General features: G+C 50.2%; 1 protein-coding gene across 1 annotated transcript in view; it reads left to right on the forward strand.

The window, feature by feature from the left end:
* kif28 (kinesin family member 28) overlaps positions 1-25,147 on the forward strand; it is a 114,445-nt gene that overhangs the window by 49,155 nt on the left and 40,143 nt on the right. The window contains exons 11-15 of the mRNA XM_072507160.1: positions 1,634-1,724; positions 4,329-4,389; positions 12,331-12,454; positions 14,410-14,554; positions 20,648-20,763. Of these exons, the coding sequence (XP_072363261.1) occupies positions 1,634-1,724; positions 4,329-4,389; positions 12,331-12,454; positions 14,410-14,554; positions 20,648-20,763 (537 nt within the window). The remainder of the gene's footprint in view (positions 1-1,633; positions 1,725-4,328; positions 4,390-12,330; positions 12,455-14,409; positions 14,555-20,647; positions 20,764-25,147) is intronic.

Genomic DNA, 25,147 nt, shown 5'->3' on the forward strand with positions numbered 1-25,147 from the left:
AGAGGGGGTGAAAGGGGGAGGGGGTGATGAGTGGGATAGGGGGTGATGAGCGGGATAGGGGGTGATGAGCGGGAGAGGGGGGTGAGCGGGAGAGGGGGTCAGCGGGAGAGGGGGTGAGCAGGAGAGTGGGTGATGAGCGGGAGAGGGGGTGAGCGGGAGGGGGGGATGAGCGGGAGAGGGGGTGAGCGGGAGGGGGGATGAGCAGGAGAGGGGGTGAGCGGGAGAGGGTGTGAGCGGGAGAGGGGGTGAGCAGGAGATGGGGTGAGCGGGAGAGGGGGTGAGCGGGAGGGGGGAATGAGCCGGAGAGGGGGTGAGCGGGAGAGGGGGTCAGCGGGAGAGGGGGTGATGAGCGGGAGAGGGGGTGAGCGGGAGGGGCGGGTGAGCGGGAGAGGGGGTGAGCGGGAGTGCTGATGGGCGGGAGAGGGGGGATGAGCGGGAGAGGGGTTAACCAGGAGGGAAGGGATGAGTAGGATAGGGGAGGATGGGGTAAGAAGGACAGGGGACGACAGGAGGGTGATGAGCAGGAGGGAGGTTGTGAGCAGGAGGGAGGGTGTGAGCAGGAGGGAAGGTGTGAGCAGGAGGGAGGGTGTGAGCAGGAGGGAGGGTGTGAGCAGGAGGGAGGGTGTGAGCAGGAGGGAGGGTGTGAGCAGGAGGGAAGGTGTAAGCAGGAGGGAAGGGATGAACGGGAGTGTGAGCAGGAGGGGTGAACGGGAGCAGGTGTGAGCATGAAGGAAAGTGTGAGCAGGAAGGAAGGGCTGGGCGGGAAAAGTTGTGAGCTGGAGAGGGGGTGAGCAGGAGAGGGTGGGATGAGCGAGAGAGGGGGTGATGAGCGGGCGAGGGAGTGAGCGGGAGAGGGGGTGAGCAGGAGAGGGGGTGAGTGGGAGAGGGGATGATGAGCGGGCGAGGGGGTGAGCATGAGAGGGGATGATGAGCGGGCGAGGGGGTGAGCGGGAGAGGGGGGGGAGCGGGTGAGCGGGTAAGCGGGAGAGGGGGGGGAGCGGGAGAGGGGGTGAGCGGGAGAGGGGGTGATGAGCGGGCGAGGGGGTGAGCGGGAGAGGGGGGGAGTGGGAGAGGGGGTGAGCGGGAGAGGGGGGGAGCGGGAGAGGGGGTGAGCGGGAGAGGGGTTGATGAGCGGGTGAGGGGGTGAGCGGGAGTGGGGGGGAGCGGGTGAGGGGGGAGCAGGCGGGTTGGCGAATGGGCCACGATGATAGCCTGCAGGTCGCAAAGTGACTACAGCTGTTCTAGGTGGTAGGCATTTGATGTGTTGGGTGCTCTGGATCCGTGGAACACATACAGGCCACCAACATTTAAAATAGTGCAACAGCTATGCCTGTCCTAACCAACCTATGCACTCAGCACATGGTGAAGATCTGTGCTGTAAGCTGTAAGCTCTGTCCTTCTAGGAGGCTGCATCCCGAATCAGCGGGAACTCTGATGCCCCCTGTCTTTATAGTGCGTGTGCTCTAACTGGTGATTGGCTGCGGTGTTGTGTGTGTTGATTGGTCCCACTGTGTGTCCATCAGTGTGTGTCTGCACCATGATATACTGGTGTACATTATGACAGCGTTCAGGGCTGGAAGATGTTAAATATAATGGAAAACATCACTGATCATTTGAAAAATTTGTTTTCCAGGAAAGGCAGATGATCCAAATGTTCCCCCATCTGTCAAATGTCAATGTGGACCCACAGCTCTCTGCCTTTGTCAAGCTCTTCATCCAAGACGGTACTGACCTCTCACCCTGCCTCGCTGTGTTCAGAGTCTGAGTTTTACTAACTGCCCTTTCAAACTGTTCTTTCCATCTCCACCTGGATTAGAGGCAACGCACTTTCCAATTTAAAACTATTTGATTTGTTTCAACAGCTAGAATATCTGAGTGTTTTAAACTTGGAAAGGAAAATAAAGAAGAATCTAATTTATTTCATGAGCTGCCTTCCAGTTATACAGATTGATACAGATGAGGAATCCTCTTTCCTGGCCTTCTATTTATCTGAAGCGTTTCTCTTCCACCATCTTTGCTTCTGTCATTTAATCATTCCTCCCTCTAACTCTCATAGAAACCATCTCTCCTTTCTGTTATTTTTAAAGCTTCCCTTATCCTCAGCTCATCAGTTGCTTAACAGACTTTCACCTTCCAGCTGTGATGATCCTTGAAACATTAGCCCCGATTTACGAGGAGGCAGAGAGGGAGCGGAGATTGACCTGTAGTGACGTGCGGGGGTGGGAGGGGAGGGGGTACCCGTAAACGTGGGGAGCACGGAAAGCCCCGCCAAACCCAACTTCATTTGAAATGGAGAATAGAGGTGGGAAGTCCTGTGGGAATCGGATAGGCAGGGGAGGACCCCGAATGGAAATATAACACATCAGACCAGTATTCATATTATCCCGTTATACCGTTTTTCTCCCCTACTCGGGAGTGGGGGAAGGGGACACGTTGGGAAGTGGGTTTCCCAACTAATTACCGCGCGTTGCACCTCCTGCTCCTCCTGGCCCTCAGGCGGTGCTGCACCTGGCACACCCCACGTCCTGTCTCCTCGGCCCTGGGAAGTCAGTCCCGAAGCCATTAAATGTGAAAGTCTCTAAAAAATAACCCTGAGGCAAGCCATCACGAGAGCATATTTAAATAAATGACCTTGGTCTTGAGAGGAGGTTACTTACCTGACCCACGACCCCTGCCTCCACCCCATCACCCCCCCCCCCCCCCCCCCCCCACCCCCAGCTCCGTGGAGTGCAGAATCCTAAAGAAAAGCCAGAGTGACTGCTGAGGGCCTGTAAGATAAAACACCAAAAAGGGCAAGTGGGAGGAGGAGCTTGGGGAGGAGATAGATGAGGGTCTGTGGGCTGATGCCCTGAGTAGGGTTAATTCTTCCTCCTCTTGCGCCAGGCTCAGCCTAATACTGTTCAAAGTTACTCACAGAGCACATATGACAGGGGCGAGGTTGAGTAGGTTCTTTGGGGAGGAGGAGAGATGTGGGAGGTGCTCGGGGAGCCCGGCAAATCACGTCCATATGTTCTGGTCGTGCCGGCACTGGATGGGTTTTGGAGGGGTTTTGCGAGGACTATGTCCAAGGTGGTGAATGCCCGGGTCAAGCCGAGCTGGGGCTTGGCATTATTTGGGGTATCGGATGAGCCGGGAGTGCAGGAGGCGAAAGAGGCCGGTATTCTGGCCTTTGCATCCCTGGTAGCCCGGCGGAGGATTTTGCTGCTATGGAAAGATGCAAAGCCCCCCAGTGTGGAAGCCTGGATAAATGACATGGCAGGGTTCATCACGCTGGAGAGGATAAAGTTTGCCTTGCGAGGGTCTGTGCAAGGGTTCCTCAGGCGGTGGCAACCGTTCCTAGACTATTTCGCGGAGCGTCAGGAGGAGGTCAGCAGCAGCCCAGAGGCAGGGGCGGGGGGGGGGGGGGGGGGGGGGGAGGGGGGGCGGGGTGGGAGGGGGGTTTCCTTTTGGGGTGGCGTTTGGGTGAAGGTGTTTTTTTTCCCCTATTTGTGTTTTTAAATGTTATATGGGGGGTTATTGTATATGGGGGAAATCCAATGTATAATTTCTGCTTGTTGTGTTTTTGTTTCTTTCTTCTTGTTGGGGGGGGCGGGGGTTTGTTGAAAATTTGTTGAAAAATTTGAATAAATATATATTTTTTAAAAAGATAAAACACCAAAATGAGGGAGGCTCCCAACCCAGTCTGCCATTCAGCAGATGGCTAGGTTTATATTTAGGGGAGACGGCAGCACACTGGTAATGTCCCTGGGCTAATAACCCAGAAATGCCGAATAAGTTTCTGGGAAAACGGGTTCAAATCCCACCATCGCAGTTGGTAGAGTTTTAGTTCAGTTAATGAAAATTTGGGATTTGAAGCCAGTCTCAGTAATGGTGGCCATGAAAATATAAATTGTTGTAAAAACAAAACCCATCTGGTCCTTTAAGGAAGGAAATCTGCCACCCTTGCCTGGCCTGTCCTACATGTGACTCCAGATCCAGAGCAAAGTGGTTGACACATAGTGTGCCCTCTGAAATGACCAAGACCGCCACTGGATTCGGGGTGGGCAACAGTTGCTGACCCGGCCAGGGACACTCACATCCTCTGAAATTATTTTTGTTAAATTGTGGATGGAATAGTTCAACAGGACCGATAAGGTCTGCATTTCAGTGTCTCGCAATGCTTGTTACTGCGTTCAGTTTTTCACACTTTGAGAAGACAGGTCGATTAAGTTTATGCGACGCATTCACTCACCTTCCTGTTCTTGGCCCACCTGAGTTCAAAGAATGACGTGTCTTCATCGATACTTCAAACATGCTGATTATTTTAGAATGTCCGTGTTTTGTTTCAGGAGAGACTGTCATCGGACAATCCGGAAATTTCCCACAGGCCATTGTTATTAAAGGTTTTGGGTAGGTGGAAACTTTTTTTAAAAAAAAATATTTCTTTATTCTCCTCCTTTTTCGCATTTTCTCCCCAATTTACCCCCACCAACAATAAACAATAATCAGTAACAAATATGTCAATCCCCATATCAATAACAACAATCCCATCCTCCCATCAAACCCAAAACATTCGCCCACATGTTCACATAAACAACTGACAAAAAGGAATCAGGAATCCCCCATGGCCACCATTAACACCCATTGCCCCCCTCCCCCCCCAACCCTCCCACCCCCCCCACCCCCCACCCCCAACTAATGTTCGATGTTATCCAATTCTTGAAAGTGCATAATGAATAATGCCCATGAATTGTAGAACCCCTCTGTCCTTCCCCTCAGTTCAAACTTAACCTTCTCAAGAATCAAGAATTCCAACAGATCCCCTCGCACAGGGTGATCGGGCGATCAATGAGGCGAAGGCTACAACATCTGCCTCCACTCCCGTTTCCAACCCTGGCTGGTCCGACATCCCGAATATGGCCGCCCAAGGGCCCGGGTCCAGTTTCATGTGCACCACGTTAGAAATTATCCTAAAAACCTCCTTTCATAATCCTCCAGTTTGGGACAGGACCAAAACATATGAACGTGGTTAGCGGGCCCCCCCCATCCCTCCCCCGCAACATTCACACACATCTTCTACTCCTTCAAAGAATCGGTTCATCCTTGCCCTCGTGAGGTGTGCTCTGTACACCACCTTCAGCTGTATCAGCCCCAACTTTGCGCACGAGGTGGAGGCATTCACTCTCCGGAGCACCTCACACCAGAACCCCTCCTCCATATCCTCTCCCAACTCTTCCTCCCACTTTGCTTTGATCCCTTCCAGCGGTGCCTTCTCCTCCTCCAAAATAGCTCCGTAGACCACTAACACAACCCCCTTCTCCAGTCCCTCTGTCGTCAGCACCTCCTCCAGCAATGTGGAGGCCGGCTCCTCCGGGAAGTTCTGTATCTCCTTTCTGGCAAAATCTCGAACCTGCATGTATCTAAACATTTCCCCCTGCTCCAGCCCATACTTCGCTTCCAGCTCCTTCAATCCTGCAAACTGACCCCGAAGAAACAAATCTTTTAGTGTAGGTGCAAATTTTTAACAAGATATTTGCAGGCTAGGCTGTTGGAGAGTCAACTAGAATATTCAAAGAAGTACCAATACAGTAGCTAGGTTATTGAAAGTGATGATATGTAAATGAGGGGTGATTTACACGCTCCGGTTTATGATTACATTATGCTAATATTTTACTTACTTCTTTGAAGGAGGGAATATAGTGCACCCCTTATTAGTATTGAGTCAAATAGACTTAGAAGACTTCCCATGTCTAGACATATCAGAGCTCTTCCGGGGCAGATGTGACCTGTATAAGAAGGACGGGTTGCATCTAAACCGGAGAGGCATAAATATCCTGGCCGCGAGGTTTGCTAGTGTCACACGGGAGGGTTTAAACTAGTATGGCAGGGGGGTGGGCCCGGGAGCAATAGGTCAGAAGGTGAGAGCATTGAGGGAGAACTAGGGAATAGGGACATTGTGGCTCTGAGGCAGAGCAGACGGGGAGAAGTTGCTGAACACAGCGGGTCTGGTGGCCTGAAGTGCATATGTTTTAATGCAAGGAGCATTACGGGTAAGGCAGATGAACTTAGAGTTTGGATTAGTACTTGGAACTATGATGTTGTTGCCATTACAGAGACCTGGTTGAGGGAAGGGCAGGATTGGCAGCTAAACGTTCCAGGATTTAGATGTTTCAGGCGGGATAGAGGGGGATGTAAAAGGGGAGGTGGAGTTGCGCTACTTGTTCGGGAGAATATCACAGCTGTACTGCGAGAGGACACCTCAGAGGGCAGTGAGGCTATATGGGTAGAGATCAGGAATAAGAAGGGTGCAGTCACAATGTTGGGGGTATACTACAGGCCTCCCAACAGCCAGCGGGAGATAGAGGAGCAGATAGGTAGACAGATTTTGGAAAAGAGTAAAAACAACAGGGTTGTGGTGATGGGAGACTTCAACTTCCCCAATATTGACTGGGACTCACTTAGTGCCAGGGGCTTAGACGGGGCGGAGTTTGTAAGGAGCATCCAGGAGGGCTTCTTAAAACAATATGTAGACAGTCCAACTAGGGAAGGGGCGGTACTGGACCTGGTATTGGGGAATGAGCCCGGCCAGGTGGTAGATGTTTCAGTAGGGGAGCATTTCGGTAACAGTGACCACAATTCAGTAAGTTTTAAAGTACTGGTGGACAAGGATAAGAGTGGTCCGAGGATGAATGTGCTAAATTGAGGGAAGGCTAATTATAACAATATTAGGCGGGAACTGAAGAACATAGATTGGGGGCGGATGTTTGAGGGCAAATCAACATCTGACATGTGGGAGGCTTTCAAGTGGCAGTTGAAAGGAATACAGGACCGGCATGTTCCTGTGAGGAAGAAAGATAAATATGGCAATTTTCGGGAGCCTTGGATGATGAGTGATATTGTAGGCCTCGTCAAAAAGAAAAAGGAGGCATTTGTCAGGGCTAAAAGGCTGGGAACAGACGAAGCCTGCGTGGAATATAAGGAAAGTAGGAAGGAACTTAAGCAAGGAGTCAGGAGGGCTAGAAGGGGTCACGAAAAGTCATTGGCAAATAGGGTTAAGGAAAATCCCAAGGCTTTTTACACGTACATAAAAAGCAAGAGGGTAACCAGGGAAAGGGTTGGCCCACTGAAGGATAGGCAAGGGAATCTATGTGTGGAGCCAGAGGAAATGGGCGAGGTACTAAATGAATACTTTGCATCAGTATTCACCAAAGAGAAGGAATTGGTAGATGTTGAGTGTGGAGAAGGGGGTGTAGATAGCCTGGGTATAGTGTATAGTGTTCAATTCTGGTCGCCACACTACCAGAAGGATGTGGAGGCTTTAGAGAGGGTGCAGAAGAGATTTACCAGAATGTTGCCTGGCATGGAGGGCATTAGCTATGAGGAGCGATTGAATAAACTCGGTTTGTTCTCACTGGAACGAAGGAGGTTGAGGGGAGACCTGATAGAGGTATATAAAATTATAAGGGGCATAGACAGAGTGGATAGTCAGAGGCTTTTCCCCAGGGTAGAGGGGTCAATTACTAGGGGGCATAGGTTTAAGGTGAGGGGGCAAGGTTTAGAGTAGATGTACGAGGCAAGTTTTTTACGCAGAGGGTAGTGGGTGCCTGGAACTCGCTACCGGAGGAGGTAGTGGAAGCAGGGACGATAGGGACATTTAAGGGGCATCTTGACAAATATATGAATAGGATGGGAATAGAAGGATACGGACCCAGGAAGTGTAGAAGATTGTAGTTTAGTCGGGCAGCATGGTCGGCACGGGCTTGGAGGGCCGAAGGGCCTGTTCCTGTGCTGTACATTTCTTTGTTTGTTTTGTTTGTTTGTACACAAAGTGCATACTTACAGTTGTGTTTCGTAGCTTGTTTTTCCTGGAACAGTCACTGACCTGAAACTGTAGCTTGAGGAGTGTCACTGCACATAAAGTGCAGCAGACGAGGAGTCGCTCCCACTCTTGTTACCTGCCATAGGCATGTTGGATTTGCAGGTCTACAATCAATCTGTTTGGTCACACTTTGAACATGCCTTCTGTGGTCCTCAAGTTCTGGGGTGAAACTTGAACCCAGGGCCTTTGGTTTAGCGACAGGGACTCTGCAACTACTGTTCATTCCTGTCTGGCACAAAAGCAAATTGGTAAGAGGGCCAATCCATGGCTTACAAAGGAAATTAGAAATAGTATCTGATCCAAGAAAGAAGCATACAGATTGGCCAAGAAAAATAATAAGTCTGAGGATTGGGAGCAGTTTAGAATTCAGCAAAGAAGGACAAAGGGATTGATTAAGAAAGGGAAAGTACAGTACGAAAGTAAGCTTGCAGGGAACATAAAGACTGACACTAAGAGTTTCTATAAGAATGTGAAGAGAAAGAGATTGGTAAAGAGAAATGTTGGTCCCCTACAGACAGAAACAGGGAATGTATAATAGGGGCCAAAGAAATGGCTGAGCAACTGAATACATACTTTGGTTCTGTCTTCACAAAATAGGACACAAATCAGATCCCAGAAATGTTGGAGAATGCAAGATTTAGTGAGAGGGAAGAATTGCGGAATTATAGACCAGTAAGCCTAATATTAGTAGAAAAATGGGGCTGGATTATCCGTTATTAGGACTTTGTCCCATGCCAGCGTCAGTATTGTGGAGTGTTACTTCAGAAAAACTGGCGTGAAAGAGACACAAATTCCTAGCTCCACAGGGGGCTAGGAGGGACCCGCCATAAATCTATCAGCTTTTGTTGCAGATACGGGCCCCCGCACTTGGCGGACCCGGACTGCGGAGGTGGACTCTGAAAATAGACCCGCCGATCAGCCACGCGCCCGACTCTGTCCGCCCGCACAAACATTTCCCGGCCGCGTATAAGGCCCTCCCAGCCCTCTGATCGGCCCGCCCCCGACCAAGGGGGCCGCGGACTGAGTCCACAGCCGCCACGCTAGTTTCCCGACCGGCTGGACCACATTAGATCAACGCCGTCGGGACTTCGGCCGGTCAGGGGCGGAGAATGGTAGATTGGGCCTCCAGCAATTGCCCCAGGCAGGTGCAAGTCAGCGTGGCACACCCACCGAGTACGCCGCTTTACGGGGCCTGCAGAATCAGGGAACCGCTGCCAGTCCCAATTCCGTGCGGGGAAATGGATTCTCCGCCCCCCTCGCCAGCTGTGATTTCGGCGTTGGGGTGCAGAGAATCCAGCCCATGATGCTGGGGAAATTGATGTGATTGAAGGCTGATAAATCCCAGGGCCTGATAATTTACATCTTAGAGTACTTAAGGAAGTGGCTCTAGAAATAGTGGATATATTGGTGGTCATATTCCAGGATTGTATAGACTCTGGAGCAGTCCCTGCAGATTGGAGGGTAGCTAATATCACTCCAATATTCAAAAAGGGAGGTAGAGGGAAAACGTAATTATAGACCAGTAAGCCTAACATCGGTAGTGGGGAAAATTCATTATCAAGGACTTTATAGCGGAGCATTTAGAAAACAGTGGCAGGATCAGACAGAGTTAGCATGGATTTATGAAGGGGAATCATGCTTGACAAATCTATTGGAATTCATTGAAGATGTAACTAGTAGAGTTGACTAGGGGGAGCCAGTCGATGTGGTATATTTGGACTTTCGGGAAGCGTTTGACAAAGTCCCACATAATAGATTATTGTGCAAGATTATAGCGCATGGGTTGGGGGAAGTGCATTGAGATGGATAGAAAACTGGTTGACAGAAAGGAAACAAAGAGTAGGAATTAACTAGTCCTTTTCAAATTGGCAGGCAGTAATGATGGGGTGCCAGAGGGATCGGTGCTGGGACCCCAGCTATATATATAATTAATGATTTGGACGAGGGAACAAAATGTAACATCACAAAGTTTGCAAATGATACCAAGTTGGGTGGGAGGGTGAACTGTGACGAGGATGCAAGAATCCTTCAGCATGTTCTGGACAGGTTGGGTGAGTGGACAAATCAATGGCAGATGCAGTATAATTTGGATAAATGTGAGGTTATTCACTTTGGAATCAAAAACAGGAAGGGGCAGATTACTACCTAAATGGTTGTAAATTGGGAGAGGGGAGTGTGCAGAAGAACCTGGGTGGCCTTGTGCACCAATTGCTGAAGGCAAGCATGCAGGTGCAGCAGGCGGTAAAGAAGGCAAATGATATGTTGGCCTTCATTGCGAGAGGTTTTGAGTACAGGATGTATTGTTGGAATTATACAGGGCCTTGGTGAGGCCACACCTAGAATATTGTGTGCAGCTTTGGTCTCCTCCTCTGAGGAAGGATGTTCTTGCTCTTGAGGAAGCGCAGCGAAGGTTTACCAGACTGATTCCAGGGATGGCGGGACTGAAGTATGAAGAGAAACTGACTAGGATAGGATTGTTTTTGCTGGAATTCTGACAAATAAGGGGGAATCTCATAGAGACTTATAAAATTCTAATAAGACTAGCTAGGGTGGATACAGCGAAGATGTTCCCGATGGTGGGTATGTCCCGAGCCAGGGGCCACAGTCTGAGGATTTGGGGTAGACCATTTAGGACAGAGATGTCACAGCATGGGAGCTGCAATTCCTTCAATATCCCAGGTTGAGAGAAGCCTCATTGCCCTCTTGTAGATAATGTACATGCACACGGATATCAGGCGAAGACAGAATGAGGTGTGGCTGCGTTTCCCTCCACTCTAAAAGGCTTCAGGAACACAGGTTAGCGGAACGGGCAGACAGGTGATAGATGCAATTTAATCTGGACCATTTGGGACAAAAACACAAGAGCAAGGTGCACAAGTAGCTGAATTTATAAAACGTAGGCATTCAAACCAATAATTCTCTAAAACTGCGAGCGTAGACACATAAAGCCTCAACAAAAGGCTAACAGAGAGTATCAGGTTTTATTAGTAGGGGAATAACACACAAAATATAGTGATGAATTCTTACAAATTATTGATTATGGCACAGGTAGAGTGCTGCGTTCAGATTGAGGTGCCTCATTATAGGATGGACCTTCTGGTCATGGAAAGCGTATGTATAAATTCACAAAAACTCTATCAGGAATGGAAAAACTATAAGTGTGACGAGAGACTCCAGAGACTGAAACAGTTCACACAGGAAAAAAAGGAGATTGAATTAGAGATTTGTTTTAAATTATTAATTCAATGGAGCAAACAAGGATCAATTAGGCCAGTGGGCCGACGAATGGCAGATGGAGTTTAATTTAGATAAATGTGAGGTGATGCATTTTGGCAGATCGAATCAGGCCAGGACCTACTCAGTTAATGGTATGGCGTTGGGGAGAGTTATAGAACAAAGAGATCTAGGAGTACAGGTTCATAGCTCCTTGAAGGTGGAGTCGCAGGTGGACAGGGTGGTGAAGAAGGCATTCGGCATGCTTGGTTTCATTGGTCAGAACATTGAATATAGGAGTTGGGACGTCTTGTTGAAGTTGTACAAGACATTGGTACGGCCACACTTGGAATACTGTGTGCAGTTCTGGTCACCCTATTATAGAAAGGATATTATTAAACTAGAAAGAGTGCAGAAAAGATTTACTAGGATGTTGCCGGGACTTGATGGTTTGAGTTATAAGGAGAGGCTGGATAGACTGGGACTTTTTTCCCTGGAGCGTAGGAGGCTTAGGGGTGATCTTATAGAGGTCTATAAAATAATGAGGGGCATAGATAAGGTAGATAGTCAACATCTTTTCCCAAAGGTAGGGGAGTCTAAAACTAGAGGGCATAGGTTTAAGGTGAGAGGGGAGAGATTCAGAAGGGCCCAGAGGGGCAATTTCTTCACTCAGAGGGTAGTGAGTGTCTGGAATGGGCTGCCAGAGGTAGTAGTAGAAGCGGGTACAATTGTGTCTTTCAAAAAGCATTTAGATGGTTACATGGGTAAGATGGGTATAGAGGGTTATGGGCCAAGTGCGGGCAACTGGGACTAGCTTAATGGTAAAAAACTGGGCGGCATGGACTGGTTGGGCCGAAGGGCCTGTTTCCATGCTGTAAACTTCTATGATTCTATGATTCTAAGGAAAGAAAAGTCTTCTGGGTTGGGGAGTCAATGATTGTTGTGAAAAGCATGAGAAGAGAAGCTGGGACATTTCTCCATACAGAGTTGTTGGAACACAAGATGCTTTGAGAGAGTGGATGTGGCAGAGACTATTGTATTTTCTAATAGAATATGTGAAAAATATTTGAAGCAAATATGCAAGGCCATGGGTGAATAGCTCAAACACGGCCACAATGGGCTCAATGGGCTCCCTTTGAGAAGTTTTACAGTCCTATGGTCTGTTATGCTGTGATATAGTGGAGTATATGGTGTGAAGTCTTTATTGTTTGGATAAACGAGGTTAATTTTATGTAATGGATGTTATTTTTCTTCTTTAGTATTGCCGATAAACACGCCATCATCACAAACCTAGACAATAAAGTGACCTTGGAGCCACATGGACAAGCTAAAGTGACTTTAAACGGGGTCCTTGTCCTTACTAAAGTTCAACTTCGACATTTGGTAAGTCACTTGTTCTTTATGCAGGCTGGTGTAATCTGGCAGTCGTGGCACTGTTGGTAGCCTTCTCATCTATACATCACAAGGCTTTGGGTTCAATACTCACTCCAGACATTGAGCACAAAAATATGGATCCATGTGGGAGTGCAGCACTGTTGAAAGTGCTGTGTTTTGAATGAGATGTTGAACTGAGGCCACATCTTCCTGCTTGGGTGGATATAAAGGTCAGGAATGTGATGGAATATTCCCCACTTGCCTCGATGATTGAAGCTCCAACAACACTCAAGAAGCCCATCACCACCCAGGACAAAGCAGCCCGCTTGATTGGCCCCCCTTCCATAAGCATTCACGCCCTCCACCACCGATGCACAGTGGCAGCCGTGTGTACCATCTACAAGATGCACAGCAGGTACTCATCAAGGCTCCTTCGGCAGCACCATCCAAACCCACAAACTCTGTCATCTAGAAGGACAAGAGCAGCAGATATCTGGGAACCCCACCACCTGGAGGTTCCCCTCCAAGTCACTCACCACTCTGACTTGGAGATATATCGCCGTTCCTTCACTGTCGCTGGGTCAAAATCCTGAAACTCCTTCCCTAACAGCACAGTGTGTGTACCTACAGCACTGGATTGCAGTGGGTTCAAGAAGGCAGCTCACTACCCCCTTCTGAAGGGCAACTAGGAATGGGCAATAAATGTTGGCTGAGTGAGCAACACCTACATCCCATAAATGAATTGTTTTTAAAATTCCATGAAACCGTTGAAGAAGAGCAAGCCAATTATTCATGGTTCCTTGTGGGCAATATTCGTCCCTCAATGAACATCACGAAAAATAGATCAGCTCAATGTTACATTGCTGTTTGTGGGGGTTTGCTGTGCATAAATTAGCTGCTGCGTTTCCCACATTACAACAGTGTCTACTTTCCAAAATTATTTTATTTGCTGTGAAGAGGAGACAGTGACCTGGTGCTGATGCCACCAGTAAGTCATATTGCTCTGGGGACCTGGCTTCGAATCCTACCGCAGCAGATGGTAAATTTGAATACAGTAAAAAAAAACTGGAATTAAAAGCCTAATGATAAAACCATTGCCGATTGTTGTGAAACGCATTTGGTTAACTAATGCCCTTTAGGGGAAGGAAATCTGCCATCCTTATCTGGCCTGGCCTCCATGTGACCAGATCCACAGCAATGTGGCTCTTAAATACCCTCAAGGAGAGATTATGGATAAGCAATAAATGCTGGCCTAGCCAGCGACACCTACATCTCATGAATGAATATCTAAAGAAGTGCTTTGGGATGTCTGGTGGTCATGAAAAGTTCTACATAGATACAAGTTGTATTTTATTCTGAGTCTATGGGGACTGTTTTCACTTAAAAGCTGTTTATGCTGAAATGTATTGTAAAATCATTTTTTACCTTCTTTTAAACAAAGTCAACAATTTCCGAAAAGGAATAAAACAAAAGGATGTTCTTTGCCCAGAATGATGCACCATTTTGGGCCTTCATTATTTCGGGCCTCCTTTCATTCCGATACCTGGGGTGGAATTCTCCCATTTGGGGACTAAGACAAATTATCTGCCCCTCCCGCCATTGAACCCACTGGGGAAATCCATCCTTAGTTTTGCAATCCGAATGCAGGCATTTCCTGAAAATTTCCAGCCCTCCCACAATGGGTTTTCCCATGGCGGACGCAGCTCACCATCAGCACCCGTCGGGATCTTCTGGTCACGTCGAAGTCTATGGTGTTTTGCATAGCTCGCCCGCTCTGCCGCTAGGGAACCCGCGACGCAGGTCGACTTCAGGAAGGACTGCAAAATGCCACCCATTGAGTCTGTCAGGTTCCTAACAGGTGGGAGTGAATTGTTAGGTTTTCACAAGATATTTTTATGTTTTCAGCAAACCTGGGCCATTAATGAATGGGCCTTTTTTATAACATTTGTGTTTATGTATCTCAGGACCGAGTTATTCTAGGAGCCAACAGCACATACCTTTATGTGGGACTTCCATGTGAGTGGAATGCTGAGGACTTGAGCAAATATGACTACGATTTTTTCCAATCAGAGCTGGCAGCAGTAGAAGGTTTTGACAGAGATGCTCTTGGTAAGCAGTAGAGGAGTGGGTGGGGTGTGGTGGGGAGGGGAGAGACGGGGACGGCGGTGCTAGGGATATGGATGGTAGTGTCATGGTTATCTTATTGGACAAGTAATCCAGAGGTCGTGAACTCAATACCCACCAAGTTGTAAAGCCAACTGCAATAAATGTGGGAGTGCGTGAGTTGGCACTAGAGAAAATTGACTGTCAGATTGTCATTATAGACCCCAACAAACATCCATCAGGGAATCTGTTCCATCTGTTAAGGCCGACACATGGGGCGGGATTCTCCGACCCCCCGCCGGGTCGGAGAATCGCCGGGGGTTGGCGTGAATCCCGCCCCCGCCGGTTGCCGAATTCTCCGGCACCGGAAATTCGGCGGGGGTGGGAATCGCGCCGCGCCGGTTGGTGCCCCCCCCCCCGGCGATTCTCCGGCCCGGATGGGCCGAGGTCCCGCTGCTGGAATGCCTGTCCCGCCAGCGAGAATCAAACCACCTCTCTTACCGGCGGGGCAAGGCGGCACGGGCAGGCTCCGGGGTCCTGGGGGGGGTGCGCGGGGCAATCTGGCCCCGGGGGGGTGCCCCCACGGTGGCCTGGCCCGCGATCGGGGCCCACCGATCCGTGGGCGGGCCTGTGCCATGGGGGCACTCTTTTCCTTCCGCCTTTGCCAAGGTTTCCACCATGGCAGAGGCGGAAGAGACCCCCTCCACTGCCGCTGACGCTCCCGCGCATGCGCCGCCCGGCAAAGTCATTTCCGCGCCAGCTGGCGGGGCACCAAAGGCCTTTCCCGCCAGCTGGCAGGGCGGAAATCAGTCCGGCGCGGGCCTAGCCCCTCAAGGTGAAGGCTCGGCCGCTCAAGATGCGGAGAATTCCGCACCTTTGGGGCGGCACGATGCCAGACTGATTCACGCCGTTTTTAGCGCCGGTCGGCGGACATCATGCCGATTGCGGAGAATCCCACCCATGATTCCAGCCCTGCAGAATATGGTTGACTCCTAATATCGTCTGAAATAGGCCCCTCGGTTGCAATGGCCATTGATATCAGCTCAGATAATTAAGATGCTTGATGAAGACTTCCGGGTGCGGCGACGACCAGCTGAGCACGTTTCGGCAGCTCCCGGTGGAACGGACTTTTGGGCTCTTGATAGGAGCCCCATCGGCAATTTTAACGGCAAATAACACTGTGCGGTAATCCAGAAGGGAATCCCCCCTGGACACGGATGGAAAAAAGAGAGGAAAGTAGCCGGATTGTGGTGGATCCTCTAGAGCAGCGGCCAGGAAGGCAGGCACAAAGCAAGATGGCGTCGGAAGGAGGCAGTTTAATATGGGGCCCTGACCAACAAGAGTTCCTGCGGCATTGCGTAGATGAACTCAAAAAGGAGATGAAGAAGGAGCTGTTGGCCCCGATATTACAGGCGATTGAAGGGCTAAAGGAGGAGCAAAAGACCCAGGAACAGGAGCTTCGGGTCGTGAAGGCAAAGGCTGCTGAGAATGAGGACGACATACAGGGCCTGGTGATGAAAACGGAGATCCACGAGGCACAACACAAAAGATGTGTGGAAAGGCTGGAGGTGCTGGAGAATAATGCGAGGAGGAAGAACCTAAGGATTCTTGGTCTTCCCGAAGGTGCAGAAGGGGCGGACGTCGGGGCATATGTGAGCACGATGCTTCACTCATTAATGGGATCGGAGGCCCCGACGGGTCCGCTGGAGGTGGAGGGAGCCTATCGGGTTATGGCGCGAAGACCGAGGGCTGGAGAAATTCCTCGAGCAATAGTGATGAGATTTCTCCGATATAAGGACAGAGAGATGGTCCTCAGATGGGCAAAGAAAACTCGGAGCAGTAGGTGGGAGAATGCGGTGATCCGCGTATATCAAGATTGGAGTGCGGAGGTGGCGAGAAGGAGGGCGAGCTTTAATCGGGCCAAGGCGGTGCTGCACAAAAGGAAGGTCAAATTCGGAATGCTGCAACCGGCAAGACTGTGGGTCACACATCTAGGGAAACACCACTACTTCGAAACGGCAGATGAGGCGTGGACATTTATTGTCGAGGAGGAGCTGGAGTGAGCAGGCCAGAAAAAGAACGTTTGGGACAAAAGTGGGGGGGTGAATTTGTGGGATGAAGGGGGGAAAAGGGGGAAGAGAGGACTTCCCAAGTTGTTAAACCTGCGACCCTGTAACTTCTCTCTCTTCCCCATGTCGTGGGGGAGGGGGTGAGGGAGGATGAGGAGCTGAGGGTGCCGGATTGGGGGCGGGGCCAAAAGGGAAGCGCGGGCTTTGTTCCCGCGCTATGGTAATCATGGCGGGAACAGGGAAGCAGGAAGGAGGGGGCGTCGCACGGTGCGAGCCGATGTCACGGGGGGAAGCCGAGGTCGGCCAGAGTTTGCTGACTTCTGGGAGCAACATGGGGGTGCAATTACGCTAGCTTGGGATCAAGCGGGGGGGGGGGTTAACTGGGTTGCTGCTGCTGGGGAGAAGGGGGAGCTGGTATGGGAGGGGGGGGGTCGGGGCGGGGGGGCGCCGCCTGGGGGGGATACAGCTACGTGGGAACCGGGTGAGGAGCTGGATTGAAAAAGGAAATGGCTAGTCGTCAAGGGGGGGGGGGGGGTAAAGAGCCCCCCAACCCGGTTGATCACGTGGAATGTGAGAGGGCTGAACGGGCCGATTAAGAGGGCACGGGTACTCACACACCTAAAGAAACTTAAGGCAGATGTGGTTATGCTTCAGGAGACGCATCTGAAGCTGATAGACCAGGTTAGACTTCGCAAAGGATGGGTGGGGCAGGTGTTTCAATCGGGGCTAGATGCAAAAAACAGGGGGGTGGCCATACTAGTGGGGAAGCGGGTAATGTTTGAGGCAAAGACTATAGTGGCGGATAGTGGGGGCAGATACGTGATGGTGAGTGGCAAACTGCAAGGGGAGGCGGTGGTATTAGTGAACGTGTATGCCCCGAACTGGGATGATGCCAATTTTATGAGGCGTATGAGGACCAAACTGGGTTTGAGAAGGGGAGACAGCTAAATACAAATATACGGAGGCTGCTAGGGGTAATGATGATGCCCCCACCAGAGGGGGAAGCGGAGATAGTGGTGGCGATGGATGCCGAGAAAGCATTTGATAGAGTGGAGTGGGATTATTTGTGGGAGGTGTTGAGGAGATTTGGCTTTGGGGGCGGGTATATCAGGTGGGTACAGTTGCTGTATAGGGCCCCGATGGCGAGCGTGGTCACGAATGGACGGGGGTCTAACTGTTTTCGGCTCCATAGAGGGACGAGGCAGGGATGTCCTCTGTCCCCGTTATTGTTTGCATTGGCGATTGAACCCCTGACCATAGCACTGAGGGGTTCCAGGAAGTGGAGGGGAGTACTTAGGGGGGGAGAAGAACACCGGGTATCTCTGTATGCGGATGATTTGTTGCTATATGTGGCGGACCCGGCGGAGGGGATGCCAGTGATAATGCGGATACTTGGGGAGTTTGGGGATTTTTCAGGGTATAAACTGAACATGGGGAAAAGTGAGTTATTTGTGGTGCATCCGGGGGAGCAGAGCAGAGAGATAGAGGATTTACCGTTGAGGAAGGTAACAAGGGACTTCCGGTACCTGGGGATCCAGATTGGGGTACATTACATAGGCTCAATTTAACACGGTTGGTGGAACAGATGGAGGAGGATTTCAAGAGATGGGACATGGTGTCCCTGTCATTGGCAGGTAGGGTGCAGGCGGTTAAAATGGTGGTCCTCCCGAGATTCCTTTTTGTGTTCCAGTGCCTCCCGGTGGTGATCACGAAGGCTTTTTTCAAAAGAATTGAGAAGAGCATTATGAGTTTTGTGTAGGCTGGGAAGACCCCGAGAGTGAGGCGGGGATTCTTGCAGCGTAGTAGGGACAGGGGGTGGCTGGCACTACCGAGTCTAAGTGAGTACTACTGGGCCACCAATGTTTCAATGGTGTGTAAGTGGATGGGAGAAGGGGAGGGAGCGGCGTGGAAGAGATTGGAGAGGGCGTCCTGCAGGGGGACTAGCCTGCAAGCAATGGTGATAGCGCTGTTGCCGTTCTCACCGTAGAAATACACCACAAGCCCGGTGGTGGTGGCTACATTGAAAATTTTGGGGCAGTGGAGACGTCATAGGGGAGGGACGGGAGCTTTGGTGCGGTCCCCGATAAGAAACAATCATAGGTTCATTCCGGGGAGAATGGATGGGGGATTTGGAGCATGGCAAAGAGCTGGGGTAGTACAACTGAGAGATCTGTTTGTAGATGGGACGTTTGCGCTGACGGAGAAATATGGGTTGCCCCAAGGGAATGCATTTTGGTATATGCAATTGAGGGCTTTTGCGAGGCAACAGGTGAGGGAATTCCCGCTGCTCCCGACGCAGGAAGTGCAGGATAGAGTGATCTCAGAGACATGGGTGGGGGACGGTAAGGTGGCGGACATATACAGGGAGATGAGGGACGAGGGGGAGATCATGGTGGATGAGCTGAAAGGGAAATAGGAAGAAGAACTGGGGGAGGAGATTGAGGAGGGGCTGTGGGCTGATGCCCTACGTAGGGTAAACTCATCGTCCTCGTGTGCCAGGCTAAGCCTGATACAATTTAAGGTGCTACACAGGGCGCATATGACTGGAGCACGGCTTAGTAAATTTTTTGGGGTAGGGGATAGGTGTGCGAGATGCTCGAGAGGCCCAGCAAATCACACCCACATGTTCTGGTCATGCCCGGCACTACAGGGGTTCTGGGTGGGGGTGGCAAAGGTGCTTTTGAAGGTGGTGGGGGTCCGGGTCGAACCAAGCTGGGGGTTGGCTATATTTGGGGTAGCAGAAGAGCCGGGAGTGCAGGAGGCGAGAGAGGCTGACGTGTTGGCCTTTGCGTCCCTTGTAGCCCGGCGCAGGATATTGTTAATGTGGAAGGAAGCCAAACCCCCGGGTGTGGAGACCTGGATAAACGATATGGCAGGGTTTATAAAGTTAGAACGGATTAAGTTCGTGTTAAGGGGTTCGGCTCAGGGGTTCACCAGGCGGTGGCAACAGTTCGTCGACTACCTCACATAAAGATAGAGGGAATGGAAAAGAAGTAGACAACAGCAGCAACCCAGGGGGGAAGGGGGGGCGGCGGAAGGGGGGGGGGGGGGTGGAGGAATCGGACAGACTCTCAGGGATGTTATTGTATATGTATAGGTATTTGGTATCTGTAATTGTATATTGGATAGTTGGATTGTATTTTTGGAGAGTATTTATTTTGGACAAGGCAGTTGCCATTTAGTTTTGTTGTTTTTTGCTTTTGTTTATATATTACTTATTTATTTGTTTAAAACTGGCCACGGTTATTTATATTGCTTTATTGTTGTGTAAAAGAGACACTACGTATTGTTATGTTTGGCCAAAAAAACTTGAATAAAATATATATATTTTTTAAAAAGATGCTTGATGAATACAACCTGGTCAGAGTTACCCAGATCTCAGGGGCAAATATTTATACAAGTCAAGTGTTAAAGGTACATTGTGTAATGTGGTTAACTTTTTGGTTGAAAATAACGTGAGGTTTTGGTGTTGGTGGCTGTCCACAGCTTCTGGAAACATCAGTAACTCTTTGATGATTCCTGATCATTTTTCTAATCTAAATAAAAACAATGAATTATAGCCCTTGAGAAATGCCATGGATAACTTTCAATCATATATCTACTTTTCCTTCTTCTAATACTGTCGCTCAACTGCACAGCAATTTAGCACAATGGGTAGCACTGTTGTTTCACAGCTCCAGGGTCCCAGGTTCGATTCCTGGCTTGGGTTAATGTCTGTGTGGAGTCTGCACGTTCTCCCTGTGGGTTTCCTCCGGGTGCTCCAGTTTCCTCCCACAAGTCACGAAAAACGTGCTGTTAGGTAATTTGGATGTTCTGAATTCTCCCTCCGTGTACCCGAACAGGCGCCGGGATGTAGCGACTAGGGGCTTTTCACAGTAACTTCATTAATGTAAGCCTACTTGTGACAATAAAGATTATTATAATAACAATAATTATTATTATAATTTAGTATTTGGGGTTGGGTTAAGCGATGCATGACCACTGCTTGCTCCTTGTGGCTCGAATAACTTTCTGACCATCCCCTGACCAGCTCCTTCAGGTAAAAACCGGAAAGTGGACCCGAGTGTGCTCGCTGTGTTCCTTGATTACATCAGGGTGAAGCCATTGGTGGCGGAAGCAAACCAGATCAGCGAAGAGTTAAATAAGGTAATCATTCCATTTCTCTTCCCGGAGGGTATCTCACCATCTTCCTCCTTCACCTAGGCAAGCAAATACGGCCCCTCTCAGCCAAGGAAAGCAAACGTTCACATACACAACACCTTCCACTTCCTTGGGAATTCTCAAAACGCTTTACAATTAATGGTACCAACGAGAAAATGCTGTAAAATCTCAGCAGGTCTGGCAGCATCTGTAGGAAGAGAAAAGAGCTAACCTTTCGAGTCCAGGTGACCCTTTGTCAAAGACAATTAATGGAGTTTGCCTGGAGTAAAGATGAGTTTGTGGCAGCCATTCCCCCCATAGCACCATAAAATCCCTACAAAGCAGAAATAGGCCATTCAGCCCATCAAGTCTGCACTGTCACGTTCTTCTGTCCAAGCCGTTGTGAATGATGCGCAAAAGAACATCTAGTTCTTGACTAGTTAAAATAATTTATTATAAAACAAATGTGTGGTAAAGATAACTGGAATAAGAGACTTCCGGTGGCAGCCAGGGAGGAGTAGGTCGCACATTTGATAGCCCCCGCCTTTGACGGACTTTTGAACCTTTTTCCCCCGTTATTTTCCGGATTTTATGGGATAAATCGGTGAATAGTGAGACAGTGAGGAGAAATGGAGAATTGGACCAGAAGTGGCCTTGTGAGAAGACAAAGTCCTATCAGTAAGACGTGAGCAGAGCCGGTAATGCGGGAAAGCATGGCGGAGAGCAAGGGCCGCGGGGAGACGGCGCAGTGGTCGACGGAGCATCTGGTGAAGTTTTTCGAAGTTTGCTTCGCCAAGCTGAAGAAGGACACATAAAGCTTCGATTGATCAAGTTATGCAGAATCAAGAGACCCACAGGAGAGCGATCCAGGAGGTGCAGAAAAAGGTGTCCGAGCACGAGGAATACATAACCGTGCTGGAGACCAAGGTGGAGATGATGAACGACTGCCAGAGAAGAATGCAGGAGAAGCTGGAGGACCTGGAGAACAGGTCCAGGAGGCAGAATCTTAGAATTGTTGGCCTCCCTGAAGGCAATGAGGGATCGGATGCGAGGGCTTATGTGACGGACATGTTGGAGAAGTTGATGGGGGCTGAGGCGTTCCCTCGGCCCCTGGAAGTGGATAGAGCGCACAGAGCCCTCGCGAAGAAGCCCCAAGCGAACGAGCCGCCGAGGGCGATGGTGGTACGCTTTCACCGATTCCTGGACAAGGAACACGTTCTGCCGTGGGCCAAGAAGGAACAGAGCAGTAAGTGGGAGAATTGTGAGCTGCGCATTTATCAAGAACTAGGCACGGATTTGGCCAAGAGGCGAGCTGGGTTTAATTGGGCAAAAATAGCCCTCTTTAAGAAGGGGGTGAAGTTCGGGATGTTGTACCCAGCCCGTCTGTGGGTCACACATGAGGAATGGGACTTCTACTTCGAAACACCAGACGAAGTATGGACTTTTATTAAAGAAAAGAGGCTGGAGGCGAACTAAAAGACTCTGAAGCCTTGGAGAGTACAGTGGTGGTGATTTGTTGTGCTGGGCTGTATAAGTATAAGTAGTGTTATGTGTAATAAGGGGCTGTTTGGATGGCTAATGGTAACTTTGTCCTACAGGGAGCTGGTTAGAGGGGGGTGGTCTTTGGGGCTGGTGCTATTTTTGGTGGGTTTTTTTTCTAAAGTGGCTGGTTCTTCACTGTTTTTTCTAATGTTTGTTTACTGGGGAATGTGATGCTTTTAATATGTTTGTTCAAGTGGGGAGAGAGGGAGAGAACAATGGGGAGACAGACTGCTTGGTGCCAGGGGTGGGCACTATCAAGTCAGCATGGGTCAGCTGACTCACGGAAGCACAGTGGGGGGTGAGCAGGTGTTAAGCTGGAGCTTGACTTGGGGGGTTGGGTTTCTAGTGTTGTTGCTGGGGGGGAGGGGGGAGGGAGAGGCGGAGGGGGAGCTGCTTTGCTGACAGGGGAGGAACTGTTACAAGGGGACAAATGGGAGGTCGGGAATGGCAAATGCCCGAGGGGGGGGGGCTCGAGGAGGCAGAGGGCGCGAGCTGGAGGCTGGCCTAAAAAGGGTGATGGCTAGTCGGCAGGGGGGGGGCGGTAAGCCCCTGACCAGGCTGATTACATAGAACGTCAGAGGGTTGAATGGGCCAGTCGAGAGGGCTCGCGTGTTCGCGCATTTGAAGGGATTAAAGGTGGACGTGGCAATGCTACAAGAGACACACCTAAAGGTTACAGACCAGACGAGATTGAGGAAGGGGTGGGTTGGCCAAGTATTCTGCTCAGGGCTGGACTCAAAGACCAGGGAGCAGGCGATCTTGATCAACAAACGAGTGGCATTCGAGGCAGGGGGAATCGTGTCAGACATGGGGGTAGGTACATAATGGTGAGTGGGAAGCTGGAGGGGTGCAGGTGGTACTCGTGAACATATATGTTCCCAATTGGGACGATGTGGAATTTATGAGGCGGGTGTTAGGTAAGATCCCAGACTTAGAGTCACATAACCTGATTATGGGAGGAGATTTTAACATAGTCATTGATCTGGAAGTGGACCGGTCAAAATCCAGGACAGGGAGGAGGCCGGCCGCAGTAAAGGAATTGAAGGGGTTGATGGAACAGATGGGGGGAGTCGACCCATGGCTATCCGGTGGAATCCTATTAGTAGTTTTCAGAGATATTGAGCCCACTGCTGGTGAGGACACTTAATGAAGCAAGAGAGAAAGGAGTCCTCCCCCCAACAATGTCGCAGGCCTCGATTTCATTGATCCTGAAACGGGAGAAGGATCCAGAGCAATGCGGGTCATACAGGCCGCTTTCTCTACTGAATCAGGCTGCCAAACCGCTGGCTAAGATACTGACAACAAGGATAGAGGATCTGGGGGTGATAGGGGAAGATCAGACGGGATTTGTTAAGGGCAGGCAACTCAAGGCCAATGTTCGAAGGTTTCTAAATGTTATTGTGATGCCCTCAGAAGGAGAGGAGGTGGTGGTAGCCATGGATGCGGAAAAGGCTTTTGATCAGGTGGAGTGGAATTACCTGTAGGAGGCGCTGGGAAGGTTTGGGTTTGATGAGGGATTTATTGACTGGTTGCGGTTGCTCTATCAGGCACCAGTAGCGAGTGCGTACGAACCGGCTGGGGTCGGGGTATTTTGAACTACACGGAGGGACGAGGCAAGGGTGCCCCTCTCCCCGTTACTGTTTTCTCTGGCCATAGAGCCATTGGCCATGGCGTTAAGAGACTATCCTGGGGGAATTTGGCAATTTTTCTGGGTATAAATTGAACATGGGGAAAAGCGAGTTGTTTGTGATTCAGGCAAGAGGACAGGAGAAGAGACTGGGAGAGCTGCCGCTTAGAATGGTAGGGAAGAGCTTTCGATATCTGGGAATCCAGGTGGCCCGGAAATGGGAGGTACTACACAAGTTAAACCTATCCCGGCTGGTATAACAAATGGAAGGGGACTTTAAGAGATGGGACATGCTCCCGCTATCACTGGCGGGAAGCGTACAGACCGTGAAAATGACGGTCCTCCCCAGATTTCAGTGCCTCCCCATCTTCATCCCGAGGGCCTTTTTCAAGCGGGTGAATAAGGTTATTTTGGGCTTTGAGTGGGTGGGTAAAACCCCGCGGGTGAAGAAAGTGTTGCTGGAGCGTAGTCGGGGGGAGGGTGGGTTGCCGCTGCCGAACTTCTGCAATTACTACTGGGCGGCTAATATAGCCATGATTAGGTAGTGGGTAGTGGGGGAGTGGTGGGTGTGGGAGCGGATGGAGGCGGCGTCATGCAAAGACACAAGTTTGGGAGCACTGACAATGGCACCTCTGCCGTTCTCGCCGGCCCGATACTCCACAGGTCCGGTGGTGGTGGCGGCTCTGAGAATCTGGGGGCAATGGAGGAGATATAAGAGAGTGAAGGGAGCATCGGTTTGGACCCCGATTTATAATAATCATCGGTTTGTACCGGGTAGGCTGGATGGTGGGTTCCGGAGGTGGCAAAAGGCAGGAATTAGAAGGATGGGGGATCTATTTATAGATGGGAGCTTTCCCAGCTTGAAAGCTTTGGAGGATAGATTTGAATTGCCAGCAGGGTTTAGGTATTTGCAGGTGCGAGACTTCCTGAGAAAGCAGGTGCCGGTCTTCCCGCTGCTGTCGCCACGGGGAATACAGGACAGAGTAGTCTCCAGTACCTGGGTGGGAGAGGGGAAGGTATCTGATATTTACCAGGAGCTTTTGGAGGCGGAGGAAACTCCGGTGGAGGAGTTTAAGGGGAAGTGAGAGGCCGAGCTAGGAGAAGAGATAGAGGCGGGTCTGTGGGCGGATGCCCGAAGCAGGGTTAACACATCCTCATCATGTGCCAGGCTTAGCCTGATACAGTTCAAGGTAGTCCACCGGGCACACATGACAGTGGCTA

The sequence above is a fragment of the Scyliorhinus torazame genome, chromosome 1 (assembly GCF_047496885.1).
Source record: "Scyliorhinus torazame isolate Kashiwa2021f chromosome 1, sScyTor2.1, whole genome shotgun sequence".
NCBI classification, from domain to species: Eukaryota; Metazoa; Chordata; class Chondrichthyes; order Carcharhiniformes; family Scyliorhinidae; genus Scyliorhinus; species Scyliorhinus torazame.